General features: G+C 50.0%; 1 protein-coding gene across 3 annotated transcripts in view; it reads left to right on the forward strand.

Moving 5' to 3' along the window:
* Window positions 1-1,127: 1,127 nt before the first annotated feature.
* LHX9 (LIM homeobox 9) overlaps window positions 1,128-22,106 on the forward strand; it is a 45,850-nt gene continuing 24,871 nt past the window's right edge. Inside the window, exons 1-4 of one of the 3 annotated variants that reach the window (XM_033151422.1) lie at window positions 1,128-1,239; window positions 9,899-10,300; window positions 13,159-13,361; window positions 17,317-17,687. In XM_033151422.1, coding sequence (XP_033007313.1) covers window positions 10,127-10,300; window positions 13,159-13,361; window positions 17,317-17,687 — 748 coding nt within the window. In that variant the 5' untranslated portion in view covers window positions 1,128-1,239; window positions 9,899-10,126. Of the gene's footprint in view, window positions 1,240-9,689; window positions 10,301-13,158; window positions 13,362-17,316; window positions 17,688-22,106 lie in introns of those variants that run through there. The other 2 variants (XM_033151423.1, XM_033151424.1) reach the window with 2 other exon arrangements.

The raw sequence follows: 22,106 nt of genomic DNA on the forward strand, positions 1-22,106 counted from the left end.
AATTTTTATTCCGCTGCTAGTTCTTGTTTTTAACAGAATGGCATCGAAATTCCAAGTAAGGCGTTCTTAGGGTCGGGCTACAAATAACCAGCTGCAGGAGCAAAGGAGCCAATTCCTAAGGGCCGAGGTCCCTTCGCCCCCCCTAAAATATTTGACCCCCCCTCCAAGTTGATGGGCATTGCCATTCAAATATTTTATTCAATATCATAAAATATAAATCCTCTTGGCATTCCTGTGCAAGAGGAAGATGGTCTTAGCGAGACAATCGACTGGGAACTTCACCTGCGGAGGCAGCTCGGTTGAAACGGGCGCCATCAGCCGAGCAAAACCACTAACCTCATTCATTTCTGGGCGAAGGGGCGGGGGCTTGCGCAGGAGACTTTCCCCACGTCGATTGCGTCCTTGTCCTTTTCAACTCTGGGAATAAAGTCTGTGCAGTGATTCTCCCCAAGTCTTTGCAAGGTGACTTCCAACCCTCGCCTTGTCTCCCCTGTTTCTTTGGCCTCGGTGGATCGCTCTTTCAGGGGCATTGCTGTCATCCTAAGGAAGGAAGGAAGGAAAGAGCAACAAGAGTGAATCCCATTCCTACAAGCACCTGATTCTTTATTTAATTGAGTTAAGAAGGGGCCCGTGCTTCTGCAGTCCTCCCTGCTTTCCCTTAGAATAATCCTGTGCGCTTCAAGTTCCTCTTTAGCTGGCCAAGCCAGGTCTTCTCTCCGCATCCGCGGATCAGATCAGATCACATCAAGTTGACGATAGAGAGAGAGAGAGAGAGAGAGAGAGAGAGAGATAGTTCTTTTTAATGGGAAGGCATCAGACATCCCGTAGGCTAGCAACAGTGTTCTTTTTTCCTTTAATACATATATATATATGTATGTATGTATGTATTTCAATATACACAAACACACAGAGCTCGCACTTTCAGACAAGAAGAGGAGCGCGCAGGAATCGAGGCTGAGGCGCTCTTGTAAATCAATCCACCTAGACCTCAATCCTGGCAAAGCGAAGGGAGGTTGCATTGTGCGCCAAACAGCGTCTCTCTCTCCCCCCCCCTGATGCATCTATTGGGGAGCGGGGGGTGGGGGTGGGGTGGGGAGGAGACGCTTGGCAGCTCCCTTCATCCCTCGTTTCCAGTCATGCTCTTGGCTCCCTCGTTTTTCTTTACCGCAAGGTCTCCCTCACCTGATCACTGATGGAGTGCTAAGCAGGCAGACCTCGCAGCTTTGCGAATACTGGCAGGTAGGGTCCGATTTCATAATTATTATTTATTTATTTATTATTGCTTTTCATTTGCTGGGAAAGGGAATTTCTATCTATTAGTATTACTACTAACCGCATTTCTACATGGGATTATAGATCCCCTCAAAAGCAAGGCGCTGTGGTATAAGATGCCAGAGGTTAGACATTTGCGCCAGTTCTCCATAGAGGTGTGGTGGAGATTGCGATCGGGGGGCGGGGGACGGGAAAGAGAGAAAGGAAATAGAAAGAGCGGAACTCTCATTCCCCACCCCCACCCCCAATTAGCTAGTTTTTTTTTTAATTAACGCAGGAATCCTTTGCGAGAAGGACCAACCTCCTATTCTTGGTTACATCACCGCGTCTCTCCCTTCCGTTCCTCCATCCCCAAACCCATCCCCCTTTCTTGCTCCTTAAGGAGGAACCACTTTGGGGGCCCCCAAATAAACACCCCTTTCTAGACCTCTTCAGGTAAGACGCTGCCTTGAACGTTTGCTACAGATCTCAGGGTTGTTGCTGCTAATAATGATGATGATGATGGCGATAAAAATAAGAACAATAACTTTTACAACAGCAACCTGCATTTCCTCAGGTGTGTTCCCATTTGAGGCATGGAGACGTGTTTTGAGTGTTTTGTGTGGGTGTGTGGGTGCCTTATCTGGACAGGATCCGGTCGGTGGTGGAGCTTAGAAGTCAAGCTGGCAGGTTTGGGGGGCTGCTTCAAGGGAAGAAGGGGTTTCTTTGAGCGCGGGGGTTTTGCATCTGGGCTCGCCAGAAATAAAACCAACCCTCCTTTTGCAATGTGAATTTTTACGCGCTCTCCGTGCGCCTTTTCCCTACCTCGGTTCGCCTCGCCTCGCTGGCAAACTGGCTTGAGTCGCAGGCGGGCGAGGTATACAAGGAGAGCTTCCATTATTAGCTCCAGAAGCCCTTTTCTTAAAACCCCTTTCGCGTTACAGACCCGGCCGCCGCCTCCCCCCCTTTTTACGGTCCTCTTTCTCTGGCTGGAGGCTGGAGACCTGCAATCCGGCGCCAGGGGCTTTTCTGTCCGCTTCTTAAAAGCTCCTCGTTGCTTTGCTCCAAATCATCCTCCCCCCCCCCCCTTTCAGTTTAATCGGGTAGGAGAAAACTTTTATTTCTCTTTCTCATCTGAACATGGGCATCCTTGGAAGGTTTCTTTTGCTTCTTGCCTGTTGGTCCCGGCACAAATGAGTAATAGTTAAAAATTAAAAAATGAGGGAACCTCAGTAAACAGCAAAAAAATGGTTCTTGAGACAGCCAGAGGAAACAGACAGGGGAAGGAAGGCGAGCCGACGCTTGGTACCACTGGAACCTTAAACTGAAAAAACAACATCCCTGAAAAGGAGTCCTCGATAAAGACTAGTGAGAAGGGGAGACTTATCTTGGAGGGACTTTTGCCTCCTTTGCCTTGTTTGACATTTTGATTCCGTTCCTGCGCTTGATGTGCGTGTGAGATTCAGGAGGCGATTACCAAAATAATTCTGCTCCTTCTGGGCGCTTCCTTTGTTTTTCTAAAATATAGGTGTACTGCGCTCTTCAATACAATGGACTTGAACCAGACTCACTTAAGCAAGTCAAGTCCCACTGATGTCAAGGAAAGGATCTGAGCACGTGCTTCGTTGAATCCAAGGAAGCCCTGAACTTTTGGCAGCCTTGTGCACACTAGGTGCCTGTGAGATGCATCTTCAGTGGAGCTTACTCCCAAGGAAGTGTGCGTAGGCTTGCACCCTTAATCATAATATTAATGGTCCCTTCAGCCTATACATGTATGATTAAGAGTGCAATCCTTTGCCAACTCAGATGAGAGTAAGCCCCACTGAAGACACCCTGGGACCTTTTGCTTTCTCAATGCCATCATCACACTCTGGAGCCAACCTGGAGACAGTTATGTTTCATCGCCAGCCAGCTCTGGAGGCCCCGAACAGGGATTATAACGCTCCAAACATAGCTAGATCTATCGTTAGCTCCCTCTAGCAGAGGAGAAGATCAGGAAGCGGTGTCTTTTGAAAGACTGGGGGACGTCTGAGATCCAAGATTCCCCTGAAAGGAGGAATCTGTTGGTGATTTTTGGTCCACAGTCACTCAGACGATGAAGAGTGACTCGCCTTGTCCCTTTACGCGATGATGTGGATAGAATCAGTCACCCTTCTGAGTCTCTCTCTCTCTCTCTCTCTCTCTCTCTCTCTCTCTCTCTCTCTCTCTCTCTCTCTCTCTCTCTCTCTCTCTCTCTCTCTCTCAGGTCCCCACTGCTCTATCAAAACAGAGCCAGGCCACTTTCCGTTCAGAGGGAGCCAGTGCGTAGAGCAAAATGATTAGCCGTCTCCGCTTTCGGGTTTCCTTATCCTCCCTCTGTCTAATTATTTGTTGGTCAGTTATTAATCCGCACGTGGATACTTTGTCCTAGAGGCAAAGACAAGCCCCCTTCACGCTGTAATAGGCTTTAGACCCTCGCCTGTGGCGGAACAGGGGCCGGACGGAGGGTTCCAGTGGCTCCCCTCCCCATCTCCTCTCTTCTCTTGATAATCGCTTGGATTTCTATTTTATTTCTTTAAACCCTCTCGCCGGAGCATGTTGCTTGCCTGTGCCAAAGCCCGGCTGCTTCGCAGGCTCGCCGCCAACGGTTTTGTTCCCGAGGCTGGGGGAGCCGTTTACCGGGGGATTAGCCCGAGCCGAACAAATCGCCCCCATCCATCCTCCACGCGCCTTGAAGCGCGGAGTGCAAAATCTGGAGCTTTGTATTTCACTACACCCCCGTATTCCGCTCCCCCCCCAAAAAAACCCTTCTCCTCCTACGACAATGGATAAGCATGATGGCCGTGTGAAAACGACGCTTGTCACTATCTACCATTTAATGCTCCAACAAGGAGCGCAGGTTATCTGCTATATTCAGATTCTGTTGTAAGAACAGGCTTGGTGCCCTCCCCTTTGGCGCTTCATCTATACGAAATGATGATTATGATAACAAAAGCAACAACGATAGCAATCCATTCTATTTGTTATTAATTATGATGGTGGCAATAATTATGATAATAAATAAATCCGCATTTATACAGAGCGTCCGGGAGCTTCTGCGCCCAGTGGCTCCACAATGCTTGACACCCCCCCCCCCCCCAAAAAAAAATGTTTTTCCTAATTTGGGGCGTCTACAAGCTATGTTTCGCTGCAGGCCCCAAACAGGGAAAGGGCATTCTCTTCCAAACCCAAAGTATATGCCAACAACAGGGCAACCCTCGTTTAGCCGCTGGCTTTCACCTTGCGCGTCCTCTAGGATTTCCCGAGCGCGGTTGTATCTCTCCGTCTCTCCCACCAGCAACTCCTCCTGCCCCCAATTGCTCACATACCCGGGGGGTATTTTGCCAGCTCTTTCTCCGAGACGCCTCCTTCGCCCCCTCCAGCCTTCCTGCAAGCGGAAGCCCTTTCCAGCTTCCCGAGGAAAAAAAAGGGAGATCTGGAAAGAAGAAATTGAAGGAGATTCACCTTGACGTGCTGAAAGAAAGGCCTTCGGAAACTCGCCGGCTTTTCGCAGGAAACTCCTCAACATCCCTTCTCCGGGGGAAGACCCGGGAGGTGCTGCTGTCCAACACAACACGCCTTATGGCGACAATCCTTTGTGCCCTTGACCTGTGAGGAAACCCCCATTAAAGTCGGTGTGGGGTTCGTTTTTGGGTAGAGAAGCATAGGATCGGGTTGCGCCCTTGCGCAAGAGCAGCAGCAGTGTTTGGGGTTGCTTCCGAGGACGGTGGATTTTGGATGAGTGTGTTTAGATAAGGTGGGAACACCCGGGTCTCCTTGGCTGAGTTCTTGCAGAAAAGGAAACACGTTGTCGTCATTTCTGTAGGTGTTTATTCCCCCACCCCTCGCAATAACACTGCGAGGTAGGTTTTGTGTGAAGGATCAGGCTCCGAAGGGAGTCCTCTCAAAAATATCAAAACTTGACCCAGAACAACTTTAGGGTTGCTTTTCATGAATGAAGCGTGCGTGCCCAACTCTAGAGAAAAGGAGGCGGGGTTTTGGTTACGTTATTATTTCGCTTCCCCTCCCGTCTAAATTTAGGACACGATCCAGCCAAAGTGAAGCTCTGTCAAGATCCTCATTGGTTTCAAGGGGAGAACGCTCCCTGGGCTTTTCAGTTTTCAGTTTTGCGCCTTAAGACTGTAAGCTCCTAGCGGCTGCAGCGTCTCGGAAGGACCCGGCATTTTTTGTTCTGCTCCTGCAGCCGTTCCGGCTTTGCCTTCCTAGCCAAGAACAAGCAAAGGAGTCTGGAGGGGGAAGGGAAGGGAAGCAAGCAACTTCCTAAGAAGAGAGCAATGCTCTCGCTTTCGATTACAGACCCAGGAAGGAAAAGAGCTTCAGCCCGGAAATGGTTTTTCTGGGGTTCTTCCAGGAGAGAAGAGGGAGCCTTCAAATCCTTTCCAGAGCGCTCACCTGGAGAGATCACCTATCCAGAGATCACTTTTTCCATCGGAATCTCCAGTTCCAAGACAGAAAGATGAAAAGGCGAAAGCAGAGATAGGCAGACAGGCAGCATAGTTAGACCGTCATCATTTGGGAACCAGGAGATCAACTGCGCGTTTATGGTTTAAACTGCAGGTACCCGGCCTGCAACCTGGGCATAGTGTTGCACCCTAAACATGTTCACTGAAAAGCAACCCTGTAAGTGTGCTTGGAGACCTAAGAAGAGTCCTACTGGACATCGGGTCAGCGACCACCCAAAGCCAGCCGCCTGTTCTCACAATGGCAATCTAGATGCCCCTGGGAAGCCCGCAGGCAGGACCTGGTTAAGCCCTCGGCGCCCTGACTTCACTGGAGGGCTAGGGGCTGCCTGGGTGCAGCAGGACTTCGAGTCGCCGACCCTTATGCGCAGAAGCAGCCTAGGAGTCTCTCTCTCTCTGGAGAGAATGCGAAGTATGGTTCGTGTTACAAGAGGAGGGTGGCTGGAGAGGGCGGCGAGGACGAGGCCCAGCCCAGCGCCCCAGTGAGGAACCGAAGAATGGCTTTAGGTCCTGGCCTATTATTGGAGGCCAGCATTCTGTCTCCAACTGCGCTCGGCCAAGTGTCTCTACGCGCTCAGCAAGCCCGAGGGAAATGGCGGCCTACTCCCTTTTTGCTGTTGCTCCTAGCCGGCTTTATTTTTAGCAAATAATAACTAACAAATAAATAAATAAATAAATAAATGACGGTAAATATAATATATACAGTCTATGTAAAAAAAAAAAAACATTTATCCCACCAATGGGCATCATGTGACTGAAGCATTCGGCATCCTGTCCTGACTCCATGAAAGTGGCTTTCCTAGTGAGAGTCAAATTTGCCTTCTAGCTTGTCAGTTGCCAGTATTAATCCTCCCTTCCATTGCATCATATGGAAATGAATTTCACGGTTGCTGTTGTTTTTAGTGCTTATCGCCTTTCAGCTGGAGTGCCAAAGGCGGTTGACAGTAGAACCTTATAGAGCTTTAGAACGAAGCTCCTCTTGACACCACAGCTCCGACCTTTTAAATATCCGCATACCCTCTTTTGATCCTGGATCTGTTTAAAACAACGAGAAACAAGTGTGGTTTTTATCACCTACTAAACGGTTTTAGACCTGGCGGTTCAGGTAACATCCAAACGACAGAGCGACCCGCACTTTTCCTGCCAACAAAATCTGACCCGTCCCTTCAAGGAGCAAATCCTAAACTGTCCCTCTTTTTCACTCCTAGCCTCATATTCCTGTAGATCAGCTTAATCCTCAGAAGACAGCTCCACGGAGTCCCATGCTTCCAGTTGTAGGCTGCAATCCTGTACGGGCCAGCCCCATCGAATGTAGTGGGGCTTTTTCAGAAAACGCACTAGAGTCTGCCCGCTTAGGCTGCAATCCTACGCCCACGGAAGAGCCTGTTCGTGGCATTCAAGTGGACATGTTTCTCAAGAGACGTGCCTGACTACCACTGAGAGCAGAGGCCGCAGCCACACATATACTTGGGTCCGGAGAGGCTTGACCCACAGAGGGATCCACAGCAACGAGCTCATAGGGCTGCAGGTTCTGCTCCATTCAAAGCCGTCGCAATTCTCCTCTAGGATTCCAGAGGGGCGGCATTGCGCCCAAGGAAAGTCTTTCCATTGTAACCTTTTCCGGCCATCTCTCTCTCTCTGTTTGTGTGTGTGTGTGTAGGTCCTGCCACAAATAAGCTTGATCCGTGAAAAGTCCTGGGTCTGTCCGTCTCTCTCTCTCTCTCTCTCTCTCTCTCTCTCTCTCTCTCTCTCTCTCTCTCTCTCTTTTCCTCCACCGGTTTCTGTGTCTGTCTCAGATTCCCCTTTCAATGGGAGATTTCTCTCCTAATTGCATTACTTACCGTAAATAGACAGCCCTGCTGTTCTGGGCTCGGGCGTGCCAACAGAAAGAGAGGAATTCTTTGTGTGTTTCAAAAAATTATAATCCAAGCTTATTTCACTTGATTGGCTTTCTCTTCTCGGTTCGAATGTGTTTTCTGAGTTGCTTTCTGCCTTTCGACCGGTTGATGCAGAGGGAGAGACCTATCCAGACGCAAAGGGCGCCCTTTTCCATCCCACCCTCGCGCCCCACGACTAAAGAACCACTAACAAACAGTGGGAGGGAAGGAAGGTTATCTCTTCCAGCCCAGTAAGGTCCGTGGCTTGGAAGGAAAGCGTTTGGGGGAAAGGCAGTGGAGGCTAGTGATGCCATTTCAGGAGTCACACTAGACTCTGCGGCGGGCATTTCTGAAGGGAGACTTGCTTCAGGGGAGGTCAGGAAACAGCCGGTCGGGGCAGCAATGTGAAAAGTCAACAGGGAGGCGAAAAGGGGAAATAAATGTACCAAAGAGAGGGGAGAGAAAGAGGAGATGAGGATTCCTGTGTTGGCCCCAAACCTATAGGATTCTCCCAAGGTGGAAGGGTCCGGCACCTGCCATGGACCAAGCTGTGTCCGGAGGGCGGAAACAGCTGGCTTCCCAGGTGCGCTTTCCTTTCTGCCTGGAGAAGAGTGCTGTGGGACTGGAAGCTTGCGCCCCACAGCTGAGCAACTCCGCTGATCCAATGAAAGGAGTTTTCTCGATCACATGATAATGGCTGAAAGTCATTAAAGAGCTGAATCCACAACCACTAAAGCCCACCCCATTAGGGAGTTCCCTAAACCTGATATTCCTTACTTCAAATATGTTCTCAAATTGAGGTTAATGTCTTTCTCGGTTCAATTGTTCCCTTACTCTAACATTATACGACGCATCCCCTGCCTTTTTTTAGCGTAGGTCTGGAATCAGATGAAACCCATATTTTAAAACACTAAAACGGTAAGAAACAGAGAAGTTTCTTCTTTCGGGTCTGCCTACGAGAGATGAAAAGTGCTCCTCCAGAAAAGGCGTCTCCCAACACGCGCAAAGTCCCGCTTCCCGATCCCCAACCCGCGAGATTTCTTAAATCTGCTCCCTCGGTTCTTTCGCGTGGAATTGGGGGCCATGGAAGCGAAGCAGGGGCTCCCTCCGGAGTAACCGGCTTCCACTCTTGAGGGCGCGATCCCGCCCAACGGAAGCAGCTGGGAGATTGCTAACCGCGAAAAATGTACGCAGTGCGATCCTGTGCACCTTGGCCAGGAAGTCGGTCAGTGGATTGATCTTAAAATCCTCCCTCCCTTCCAAGAAGGCGTGCGCGGGATGGCAGCCACGTGCTTCCCCGGCTTGCTCAGCTCAAGGTGGGACTTGGGGATTTGCTTAAGGTGGAGAAGATTGTGCCTCTTTCTTTCCAGCAAAGTCCCTCCAAAGCCCAGATTCATTCAAAGAAATCCGCCTTTTTCTCTTATTTCTCTTACACACACACACACTTTGCCATTGTTAAAATGCGTTTTGAACTTGAGTACTGAACGCCGGATAGGGATTTGAGGAAGGGAGATGGACTGGAGGAGGAGGGGGTGAGGGTGAGGGTGGGAGGAGCAGGAATACAATCTGGGCCCACACAAGCCACCCCCCTAAAAAAAAAAGACCCCCTCCCTCCTCGTGGTTGCAAGGGGGGGTCTGGCTCTCCCCCTCCCTAGGAATATTTGTCACCGCTCTTGCCCATCTCTGTGGGGGCTGAGAGGAGTTTGACAGCTCTTTGTTGTCTGTATAAGAAGGGAGTTTGCGGGGAGGAAGGGAGGGAGGGAGAGTTGGGGGGGGGGAGCTGGTGGCAGCTCGCGGGCGAGAACTCCTCCTCCTGAATTATCCAAAATGGGTTGGCTTTCGCCTCCAACAAATTGGACGGAGCCGCAGAGAGCAGCAGTCCCAAATCCGACCTAGAGGCAAGTGGGAACTTTTCAAGCAACCAGGGATCGCTGCTTGGAGAAATAACCGACCCCCTCCCTTTCCCCTGCACCCCCCTTACAAACCCTTGTTTGGTTTTAATTTGTGTATTTCTTTGATTTTATAAGAATATTAATCTCCCCTTTTGAGGGCCATAATAGTTTTTGCTCACCTCCCCCTCCCACAAAAAACTCCCGTTTTTCTAGTTCAGGAAGCTGCAAGACAAGTCTCCGCTTCGTGGGTTTTTTGCTTCGTCTCTGCTCTGCCCAATCCCTCCTTTTCCCCTTTTATTTCTTCTTCTTCATCACACTTTTTCCCCTTCTTCCTCCCTTTTTTTGGGGTCCGGCGTCGTTTCCCTCCTTGCCCGCCCAGGAAGGCGCCTTCTCCTTGCGCCACGAGGCGGGGGGCAGCTCCGCAAGAGACCCTCCTCCTCCTCCTCCTCCTCCTGCTGCTGCTGCTCGCCGTCCGTCCGGCCCGCCTCGCCTGCCTTCCGGCCCGGAGCCGCGACGCTGCTTCCCCGCGGGCTGTCTCGCCTCTTCTGCCGCCGCCTCCGCCTCCCGGCGCTTCGGATGCTCTAGCCCAAGACTCTGGGGCCTGTATATGGAAATAGTGGGGTGTCGAGCCGAAGGAACCGCTTGCCCCTTCCGCCCCCCAGCCATGCTTTTCCACGGCATCTCCGGAGGCCACATCCAAGGCATCATGGAGGAGATGGAGAGGAGATCCAAGACCGAGTCGCGCCTGGCCAAAGGCGCCCAGATGAACGGCCGGGAAGCGGTAAGGAGTGCAGGCGCGGGGCATAGGGGGTGTCGGGGGGAAGACGCGGGTCGCCAACCTGAAGGACGGGAAGGGAATGGAAGAGGGAGAGCGGGAGAAAAAATAAAAGTGTAGCTAGAAGAATCAATCAACCAAAATATTGCAGGGGCATCGGAGCCTCACGTTCCCATTCCCGACAGTTTCTCCTCGCAAAGTCAGCTTTCTGCTTGTTTACATCGAAACTGAGCTTGCCGAGATCGCGGGCTTCCATGAACTCCGCGAAAGTTGCAGTTTTAAAAAGAGCATTTCTCCACTTTGAAATTCGGGAGGATTTTTATTCGGCCGTTTGAATAGCCATATTTCACTATCTATATATTGCAGCAAGAGCCTACGAATATTGTGAAATCACAATTTTCATTCCAAGTAAGGTCAAGGAAGAGTTCAGTCCTGTTCGTGGTGGTTTGTTTTGTTCGTTTTTTTAAAAAATGTGATGCAAATAAAAATGAAAGCGGGATCCAATCAAAAAGTCCAGCCCGTCTGAATTAAGTAAAAATATATAAATTTACTAGAGAAGACTTTCTCCTTGAGTTGAGTGGGACTTACTTCCGAGTAAAGAATCTCGGGGGTCCAACAAGTTTGTTCTGGATCATTCCAGGTTGCGGTTAAAACCATACATTTATCACACGCATGCATGCATGCACTTATATATACCGTCCAGTATACGCTTAGCAGCCGGGTCCTAATAAAACGCATTTATTCGTAAGCAAGTCCAGGGGCATTTGCCTTCTGTTATGTTATGGATTAAATCTGATTGCAACAGGGCTGGAAGTAATGTTTAATATCGCCGTGTCTAGCAAGAAGCGGAGGGAGTAATTTGCGCGCTGCCGTAATTTCTACACCTTGGCGGAGTTTAGCTCCCATCCGCACATCCAACATCTTGGTACCAGCATCGCCATTTATATAAACGCATTTCCTTTGAATTTTTTTATTATTAGAAAATTCGGACAAGATTTCCTCCCGAACAATTTGCAAAGGCTCATTTAAAGTCCAGCATAACTACCAACACAAAGTGTTTATGGAGAGGGTGAAGAGACCCGACTTAAAACGAAATATTCTCTTTCTAAACTCTTCGAATGCTTTTCTGCTAATATATAGATTACCTTCGCTTTTCAACCCTAACGGCGCAGCTTGGGGGGGGGGGGAGAAGTACAGCACCCAAACAGAACAGAAATCGGTAGTGATATTAGGTTTAGAGAAAGGGCTGGTTCTCTCGGCCGCCGCCCTCCCCCCCAAAGCTTCCGGAAATGGTAATAAAAATGTCTCATAATTTTCACCAGAATTGCATTGAGGAGCATGAAGTAAATCCAGAGCTGCACGCAGACTAAGCCGCTTCCTTTCAGATGGTTTAATTCCCCGAGAACTCTCTCTCTGTGTGTGTGTGAGAGATGAAGGAAGTTTCCTTTTGCTCCTAAATCTCAGAGCTTCCGTTGAGCACCCACAATGAACCGAAGGAATGGCTCTGCAGAAAACTCAGCCTCGCCTCTTTGAACTGGCCTCTGGGTCCTCTCCCCATCCCCCACCAAGTTCATTAAGGAATTGGAGCAGGCTGGGGGTGGGGAGGCTCTGCTTGGCATTTCAAGCGCTTCCCTCCTCCCAGGGCTTTTTTGAGGGGGTGTGGGGGTAGGCAGATGATTTCCCCTTCTTCTCTTTTCGGGATTCAACGGTATTCGTATTTTTAATCAGCCGGAGGCTTAGTGGCGTCCCCCAAAAGAATCCTTTCTCTGCACTACTCTGATTTTCTTTTTCTTTCAAAAGATAAACTTTTGGAGAAAACAAAAGCAACTCACAAACCCCCTGCATCCATTCAGATTTTCATAAGATGTCGTCGGCTTGGGAGACCTTCTCCCGCCTTCCTGACTGATCGCATTTTGGATGCAAAAATCCAGGCGATTATATATTTATATATTATATATATATAAGTAGGAGATGAGTGGGAAACGACGTTTTAGCAGGGCATTTCGTCTTTATTTGGCATTTCCACCACTGAAGAATTTGATCTTTCTTTCCAAACTTCTGCAATCCGGTCCAACTCAGGGATGTTAGGCCCGGTGTGATAAAAGGGATTTTCTTTCCAGTAAACATTGTTTGGATGGAGCTTTTAAAATCGTACTTTTAAACTGGAACCAGACTTCCTCGGGGAAGTCGCTCTTCAGCCCCCTCCCCCCCCTTTTTGGTAATGAAGTCTTTCGGACCGAGTATTTTTTAAGGCTTGGCCTCTGATTATTTGCAAGAGAACGGAGCTGCTTTCGGTTTGCCGCCTTCAGGTCTTCCTTGGGAAGAAGCTTCTCCTTTGTAGGAGGCAAAAAAAGAAAAATTGAAAAAGAAAAAAGGGGGAAATAAAAAGATCCTGGCGGTGGGTACGAAAACAGTGCGGTGGGGTGGAGTTAAACTCGGTATCTTTGGAGCACAGAAAAACGCAGAAGTAAAACCTTGCATTGCAATCCCCTCACTAAGTTCATATCTTCCGCGGTAAAAGAGCGGCTTCTTCGCATTTCCGAGGCCATACGGCTGGAAGTCCCAAGTCTGGGTCCTTGGAAAGCGCAGAGAGTCTGGAAAAACGCGACCTAAAACCCACCCAAACCGCCTTGAAGTCGGGAATGAGGCCATGGCTAAGCAGTAGGAAGGTTTTGGGTGCTGGGAACGACGAAGCCCCTGTAGATTCTCCTGGCAAAAGTTATTTAGGGGTTGCCCCCCTTGAGACCCACTGCGTGTGTCATTAATTGGGGGTTCGTGGAGATCCTGGGTGGGTCTGATCCCGCAGCCCTGCTTCGTTCCCATTCCTCCCGGAGTTGTTGTTGAGTGTGGCTCTCCTTCCGCAGAATATGCCCCCGCTGAGCCCGGAGAAGCCTGCCTTGTGCGCCGGCTGCGGAGGGAAGATCTCCGACAGATACTACCTGCTGGCGGTGGACAAGCAGTGGCACCTGCGGTGTCTTAAGTGCTGTGAATGTAAACTGGCGCTGGAGTCCGAGCTCACCTGCTTCGCCAAGGACGGCAGCATTTACTGCAAGGAGGATTATTACAGGTAAAGCACCCCAGGGAGGGGAAAGAAGGGACCCAGTTTGGGGAGCGCCACGTTGCCCTCTGGGACTGTAAAAGACCGGCCCCCCTCCTCCCGACCAGAAAAGGTGCCTCCACAATCCTGGCTCAATTGGATATTCCTGGGAGAAATCAACCAGGAGCCGAGGAGCACTTCACACGTGCATGGTTTCCACTTGGGTCGCGTTCGCACAGATACGGGTTTATCAGTCTGCGCTGGCTCAACTGCTTACACTCTGGGGTTCCAATGCCCCGCTGAAAATGACTTTCACGTGTGAATGGTGGGAACCCCCCCCCCCAATGTGGGAAGCTCAGCAAGAGCTTTCATGTCCTCTCCGATTGTTGTGGTTTTCAAGGGCGTTGCTTTAGGCGCTTAGCTGCTGGGGTGGCGAAATCAAAGTGACGCACATGATGCCCGTGTGAAGCACCGAACGTGTGTGTGAAATGTTGCAGCGCGGAAAGGAACAAACATCGGGTCATATAAAAGTCCTGCTCTAGATTTCAGAACGAATGTGTGCATCATTTGGATGTGTGTGAAAGAAAACGTGGGTGGCAGCGCTTGGTCTGCGAGGGGACCATTCACACATGCAAAATAATCACCCCTTGAGTTGCGCACGTGTAAACATCCTCCGTGCTGATTTTATAACGTCCTCTCTATGGCTTGAGGCCCCACCTAACAAACAACTCAAGGTGCAGTTCCTTTTGAGAGATGACTCCCCAACACTCACTAGAGCTTTGGTACAATTTCTGACCAGGATCTTTGAAGTTAAATCAGGGATAGTTTGGTCTACATAATAGGCTGAGGAGGATTCCCTTTTTACTGTATGTAATATAAATATAATGCATATGGATGGCCTTTTTATGATTCTATTGTCTTACATATGCCAATAAAGGTGTTGAATTGAAATACGCCCTCAAAGGCCTCGGCTTGAGTGCAAGGAAGAGCCTAGAATAGGGCTGGGAGAGTGCAAATTCGGCTATCACCCTACGCCCCAATAACTCCTTGCTAGTAGAGAAAGGGCAGCCTTAGCTCTCTCACTTCCGCATGGGAAGCTGGCAGAGAAAGTGTCTCCTCTTCCAGAGCATCGGGATACAATTCAAAGCAGCGGGAGGGACGCTTGAAAAACGGTCCTAGGCATGGGTGGGCTATATCCTTCCCAAAACATTCCTGTCAAAAACACCCCTCCAACACACACACTAAGTGTGTTCATCCGAGTTTGCTTCCAAGCCTGAATCGGGTCGCCGTTTTGCAGCTCAAGAAGCACAAGTCTCCTTGTGTTGAATTTCAGTGAGATTTGCTGGGCTGCAAACCCTAACCCTGCGTGCTTGGAAGGTAGCCCCATCGCGCGATTCAACCGTTAGGATCGCGCTGCTAGTCCCTGTTGAGCAGCAGGGCTGCCGCCCTTATTAAGCCGGCTGTGTAATATACTGCGTGCCTTGAAACCAGCGGCGCGGCCACACTGCTGGTCCGGAGGAGATGCTCTCCTGAGCTAGCAGCAGGCGGGCGACAGCTTGGCTTGGCCTGGCCTTGCTTTGGCTCTCCATCTTGCACTCCGCCAGCCCCTCGCTGCTGAACCGGATCCGGCCTTCCCGCTGGGCAGCCTGGCCGCGCGCTCTTGTTAGCGCTGAGCTGCCCTCAGACAAGCCTTGTTTGTGTGTCAACCCCCCCCCCCCTTGCTAAAGAGAGGCATCCGGATTTCTCCAGGTCCCTCCCAGCCTTTCCGAGTGAATTATAACACTCCTGTTTACACCCCGGCCCGAAGCTAGAACAATTGCCCATTGATTTCCACCAAGAGACATGGGCTCCAAGAGACGTGCGCCTGGAAGCAGAGGTGCACTCCGGAATCAGTGCCACTGACTGACTTCGAAGGGATGGTGCACAGGGTTGGAGTTAATGAAATCTTCCAAAAATTATGGGAAAGGGTATTGTTTACTTGCCCCCTCCCCCCTCCTCCCTTTCCTTTCCTTTGGACAGCTTTTGAGATCCCCAGAACAAAACTCCCAAGGAAACCTAAACTTAAAGACGATGTCCCGCTGTATTCTCAGCTTTATTTCGCAGCCTAAAAGCCTCAGATGATTACCAATCCTGATAGAGCCAAAATAAATAGGCGTGCCTAGAATCACGCCAGCTTCCCGGCTCCACAGAACTCCTCCCCGGAGAGCATGATCAGTGTATACCGGTGTAATGTGTGAAACTCTTCCTCTCTCGGGATGGAATGTTCCTCCGCCCTGGGGGACAGAATGCCTTAGTTTGGAGGTCCTGCGGTTGTCAACTCAGAACCTGCTCCCTGCTCTCTACCTCCCTCTTTCAGTCGAAAAGGGACGAAACTAATCCAAGGGGGGGGGGGGATAGTGAAATGTCCCGGAGCATCAGGTTTGGGTTTCCAGAGCTATGGAGATTTGTCAGGAGGAACTTCCAGTGTATCTAGATTCAGAGCTTTTTTTAGGTTTCCCACTTAGAAGTCTCATCTTAATTGAGCCTGTCAGCTTAAACCGTCGTAAATAGTACGTCTGAACGCTTGCAAAGTGCAGTTGCCACTAAAAAGGCAACCGTGGAATTATCAAATCTGAGGTTTCGGTGCGCAGTTGAATCTCAGAAACTCCTCGACCTCCTCCCAGCAATTTGTATGAGTTGACTCCTCGCCTGATGGGGGGCGTCATAATATTTGGTTCTGTGGACTGTCTCCCTCTTTTATTACAAAAACGGAGATGTGGGCTGACGTGCTAAGTAAACCTCAAAAGTTAGTCGATCAACTGGTTAGATGAATCATTGAAACTCTTGAAAGATGCATGCCTATACATTGGTGCTAGAGTTTCCAATAACAAAAATATTCATATATAGTACTGTATTATATATTTTTCATTCTCGGATGAGGCCTGCAGCAACCACACTGGTACACTTCGTTCCCTCCCCTTCAATTTATTCCTTTCCAATCTGAAAGTGTGATCAATCGAGGGACGGTCCTTTTAATCGGGTGACAACCGTAGGAACCAGCACGTGTGCCAAGGGCATAAAGCATATTTGCTCCTTAAAAATGCGGGGGGGGGGGGAATCCCGCCATTTTTGCCATCTGGATAGTCTCGCTACAATCGCTCGGAGGAAAGGGCAACTCAGGCAGGCACATGAGATAACGGGGGAAGACAGGTGGGGACCCCGGAGCATGTTAAGAGAAGTTGTTGTGACGGTTTGGGGCAGGATCCAGCCCAAAGGCTTTGAAGTCCGGTTAATTCCAAAGGAGGAGACTTAACCTCTCCAGGCCCCAGTGGAACTGAACTGTGGCCTTACTCTGCACCCCTTTCTCTCCTCTGCCTGTGGACAGAGAAGGAAAGCCTGTTGGGTTCAATGGGGCGTAATCGCAGGGAACGGGGCGCCCCGGGAGGAGCAGTAGACCCGGAAAAAGCCCTCTCCCCTTGAGCTAGTTCATACCCACTCTACTGTGTGTGTTTTTTCAATTTAACTTTCCTTCTGTCTTCAAAAACAAAAAACAATGATTAATCTTCTCTCTCTCCTCGCATATTTGAAATGGGGCACCTGAAGTCTCATTTCTCTGTCCGATTTTTTTTTAAAGTCCTTACTACGGATTTAGAAGAGGGCCAGGCCACTCTCGCAAAAGCTTTTTTTTTTTTAAAGTAATAAACAAAACAAAAACAAAACACAAAATAAACGAAAAACGAAACCCTTGCCATTCCTTGCCCCGTCTCTCCTCCTCCCGTCTCTCCTTCGCCACAACTTCACAAGTCGCGTGTAGCCCATGCAGACGACCACGTCGGTTGGTTTCTTGCGAAAACTACGCGCATCTTCACCTCTCGGTCTGCTGAGCGTTCGCAGGCCGCTTGACGTGACAACAGGTCCGCAAGCGTGGTCGTCTGGATGGGCTCGGCGTGCCCGCTGGCCCCTCCTGCCGCCCGCTGGCTTTAACGCTGTGCGCTCTTCTCTTCAGAAGGTTCTCCGTGCAGCGCTGTGCCCGCTGCCACCTGGGCATCTCGGCCTCGGAGATGGTGATGCGCGCCCGGGACTCGGTGTACCACCTGAGCTGTTTCACCTGCACCACGTGCAACAAGACGCTGACGACGGGCGACCACTTCGGCATGAAGGACAACGTGGTCTACTGCCGGGCGCACTTCGAGAGCCTGCTGCAGGGCACCGATCCTGCCTCCTACCCGCCTCCGCAGCTGAGCTACACCGAGCTGGCGGCCAAGGGAGGAGGCCTGGCGCTGCCTTACTTCAACGGCACCGGCACGGTCCAGAAAGGCCGGCCCAGGAAGAGGAAGAGCCCGGCCTTGGGCGTGGACCTCGTCAGTTACAATTCAGGTGGGTGGCGACCCCGCAACTAGCCTCCGGGGCTACCGTGGGGGGAAGGGAGGGGGCCAGTCTTCCTCGAGGAACCAGTCGCCTAACTGGGTGGGGCATGGGCCTCAAACTCGCCCTACACGCCTATAAAGGCCGATTCACACGTGACACGCCGCCGACACGGGGAGGGTGGCAAACTCGCTCGATTTCCCACGGGGTTCTTCCTCTCTGAAACCCCCCTGGATAGTGCTTAGTTCCAGAGAAGAAAGGCGGGGAAGGGGTGGCATCTTAAAGGTTAGCAAACTGGCTTGCACGAGCTTTTTGTGGGCTAGAGAGAATCAGAGGCAGTGTAGGTAAAATATTGGGTGTAAAGAGGGCACGTCCCATTCAACTCCATGGGACTTAGTTCTTCTGACGCAATGTGTGCTCCATTGAATCCCCCCCCCACCCTTGGCATTTATTTTCAGATTTAGGTTAAGGATTCCGCACAGAGAGGGGGGAAAAAATCCCAAGCAGCTCACTGACCTAAGGAGGGGAAACTATCGGGATCTTTTTTATTTTCTCTAGAACGCTCTTTTTTTGCTCCTAGAGGACCGAATTACGATATACTTTGACTTTAAAGATAGGACACAAATACCCTTTGATTTAATTTAACTCGGCTTCACTGGGACACAAGAGTTTAGTTTGAATCGAACAGAAGCAGCTTGCTTTCCATACAGGTGGTGGTGGCGGCGGCGGCGGCGGCTGGGGGGCTAATTTTTAGTGCTTCCGAATGTTCAAAGCACTCCACATATTACTTCGTTGTAATCCTTGAACCAGCCCTGTAAGGTAGGCCAATATTATGATCCCCAGGTGACAGATAAAAGCGAAGGAGAGGGAGGATTTTCTAGAAGCCCCTTAAAGTTTGTGTGGCAGAGGAGAGATCGGGGCTGGGGAATCGGATATGTTTCTTACGACGGGATCCTCTGAATCTCTGTTCAGAAGCAGGTTCACCAGTGTTAAATAGGCTTTACTCCCAGCTAAATGCGCATAGCGCGCCTCGCTGAACTCAGTGGGACCGACCTAGGAGAAGACGCGCGTAAATTTAAGCACTAAGCTACAGAAACTAAAAGTTCATTTCTCAGCCATTTCCCTTCTCATGGCTGGCTGAGAATTAGGCGGCCCGATCAAATATACTTGCTGAAATATCAGCAATATCATATTACTGGGGGTTGTTCGGGAGGGAAACAATCCTCGCAATCCGCCTGAAACGCAAGTGAGAATTATTTTCCGGTGATAGTGTGACTGTCATCAGGACGCACAGCCCAACCCCATTTTCTGTCGGGTCTAGTCCCGTTTCTAAGATTGCCGGGCCAGAGCCTAGGGTCCTTCCTGGTTTCAGGATATATTGGCCTCAATTCGAAACCGAGACGGCTGCCCGTCGGATGCGTAAAGGGGAGCGCAAGCCTCGACGGGGACCCCGCAGACTGTGTCGCGACCTCCAATTTAGCCGTGAAATCGCCCCCTCGGAGGAGGTCCCTGAGCATGAAATTTGTGGTTTGCTCGAATAGAGGCACTCCGCGTTGCTTTGTCCCTGGCTGGATGGGCGGATGGGGAATGCGCGCAACTAAAGCTAAACACAGAGCTGGATGTATGTTTGAGAGAATCTGAGCTCATAGGAGGCCAAAAAATGAAATAGGGGGGCGGGGGTGGGGCGGCGTTGACCCTGTTGAATCTGGACCATTCTCAGGGGAAAGAAAGTCAGGGCCCGGGGTTTCTGTTTTGTAATACAGATTAACCTGAAATGATGTGCTCCGCTCTCCTAACGAACATGGGAATCTGCCTCATTCTGCCATCTATTGTCCACTAGTACTGGCAGCTGCTCCCCCAGGGCTTCAGATGGAGGGCATTCGCAGCCCTCCCTGGAGATGCCCGGGTCTGAACCCTGGACCTCCTGCCTGCAAAGCAGACAGATGCTGTGCCAGTGCGCTCCTGCCCTTCCCCGCGCCCGGCTCCAATCCACGTTAAAAGAGTTTTGCTTGCGTGTCTACTGGAAAGCGCCTTGCTCCGGATTTCACTCTCCCGCGCTAGCTGGAGGCACGAAGCCTCTCCTTCCCCCCCCCCCCACCACCTTTGGCAAGGAAGAGCGAGGCAATTTTGTGTCCTCTGATGCGGAGGGAGAGGGGGGGGAGCTAGAAGAGGAGGAAGCCGAGTTTTAATTGTTGGCTGTTAATTGGAAATGACACTGGAATCTCTGGCAGCGGAGCCGCTTCTAGGCTAGGCGAGATGTAGGAAGACGAAGCGAGAGAACGCGCTGAGGCGCCTCTCCTCTCCAAGGGGGCTGGGCAGAGAAGGAGTGGGGGGGGGAGAGAGAGACTGAAGGAAGTGCTGGGGGGCTGGGCAAGGCACTGGGATTGCTTTCAGAGCGTTATGTGTATTCATCCCACCCCAAACTAACAGAACCCCAGCCAATATATGGAATAGGCCTATAGATTTGAAACAATGCATGCACACAATCTTGCAACGGGCAGAAATCGTGGGGTTGGACTGCACTCCTGTTGCCTCTTACCTTAAACCATACCCCTCAAACCCCCCCCCCCCAATTTCCTAGCTTTGACTCTGAAAAATTGTTAAGTTTCTAGCATTTGTAGAACCGGAGACAGGAGGCAAATGGTACGGATCTTCCCACTGAAAACGTAGACTGCTCCTCAATTTCAGGATTTTACTTTGCCGGCTTGGGGGGGGGGGGGAAATCCTGCAACTGCCCAGCTTCGAACGACCCAAAAATATATTTGCCAGACGGAGAATCCTAGCTATCTTTTGAACAGGATTAGGCCACGATCCAGCCGCAATGGAAACATTTTTAAAAGGGGGGAGCTTTCCGTTGCAATCTTATGCCTGGGTCGACATTTCCCTTCTGAGTAAATCCGCTGCCGAACAGCGCAATCCTATGAGCGTCTATTCGGAAGGAAGAATCTGACATTACTCTCAGGTAAAAAGTACGTAGGACTTCAGAAGCCATCAATGTGATTCGATCAGGTTGGATTGTACCATTTTCCTCCCACACCAGAATCACGACCCCCTGTTGTTTGAAAATAGTTGATTTCAGTGAAGGCTTAAGTTCCTGCCTTGGGCAACTTTCGTTAAAGGCTTGGGAGCATCGGATTCGTTGCGATCATTCCTTTTCGCTTCAGAGCGTCTCTCTCTCTCTCTCTCTCTCTCTCTCTCTCTCTCTCTCTCTCTCTCTCTCCTTTTTCAAGGAACAAAGCAACCCTCCCTAGAAAATCGCTCTTAAAACAGAGCACTTTTTTCAGAAGGAGACAAAAGAAAAAGTGATCAGTGTTTTCTGGAAAGTCATGTTAGTTTGGAGATAGAGAGCAAGAGACAGAGCAGACAGATGGAAAAGTCTACTGTATAGGAAGACGGCGTGCACTAGTTTAAGGGCTCCCAACTTCTCCCCAAATGAAAATCGGCCCTCATTCATTTGGATGTGGTGTGTAGGAGAATTTCCCTGTGGGTCATGTCCACAACTGGTTAAATATAATAAACTTGATAGGGAGGAGGTGGGGGAAAGAGGAGTCAAGTTGGCGTTCATCTTTTGATGCTTACTCTAATTTGGCTGGAAAAGAGAAAGCCAAAACCCCAAACCACTGGAGTGGGTTGTCCCCAAATTAGACAACCTGCCTCTTTGTAATAACTGTGCTATTTATTGCAGAGCAGATCCGTGTCTCCAAAGGGGAGGCAGAAGGGACTAGCCTAGAATGTTGCTGAGTTAATTTCAGAGATTTAAACCTTAATCATGAACACACATATCTGCAGATATAAGAACCGTTTACATTAATTACAGACAGGATTGTGGTCTGAAGGTCCCATTGTTTTCAACAGGAGAATGAAGCACCTGTTTACATCTTTGCCCAAATATATGAATGCTTTCCTTTTTTTAAAGTCCTTAACGTTGGCTAGATTGTGTGCAAAATGAATACAGAACACTTTCTTATTTCAGGATGTAGAAATAAGCAAGTGCTCCACTCATACAGAAATGATAAGCTAAATCTCAGCTTTCTACTCTGTTTCTGATCAGAGTTACTAGGAAGTAAGAATCCCAAGGCAAGAGTGCATTCAGAGAGTCAAGGCTGTCATCCTTCTCCCTTAGTTTTGTTGTTGTCTTCACTAGGACCTGGTTTATTTAGCACAGGTGTGGAGAACCTTTGCCCCCGCCCAGTGTTAATGAACTACAATTCCCATCAGCCCTAGCAAGCATGCTCATGGCCAGGAATGATAGGAGGTGTAGTCCAGTAATATTTGGAGAGCTAAAGGTTCCCCATACCTGATTTAGCTGGTGGAAAGAACCTGGCAACAACCTACTTCATTAGATGTGAAGGTACTGCCTATGAAATCTCAAGTCAGATAAGCCAGTTAGCAGCACAGTCCTATGCATGCCGGTACAGTATTGGCACCTAG

This window comes from Lacerta agilis, chromosome 6, assembly GCF_009819535.1.
Source record: "Lacerta agilis isolate rLacAgi1 chromosome 6, rLacAgi1.pri, whole genome shotgun sequence".
In the NCBI taxonomy this organism is placed as follows: Eukaryota; Metazoa; Chordata; class Lepidosauria; order Squamata; family Lacertidae; genus Lacerta; species Lacerta agilis.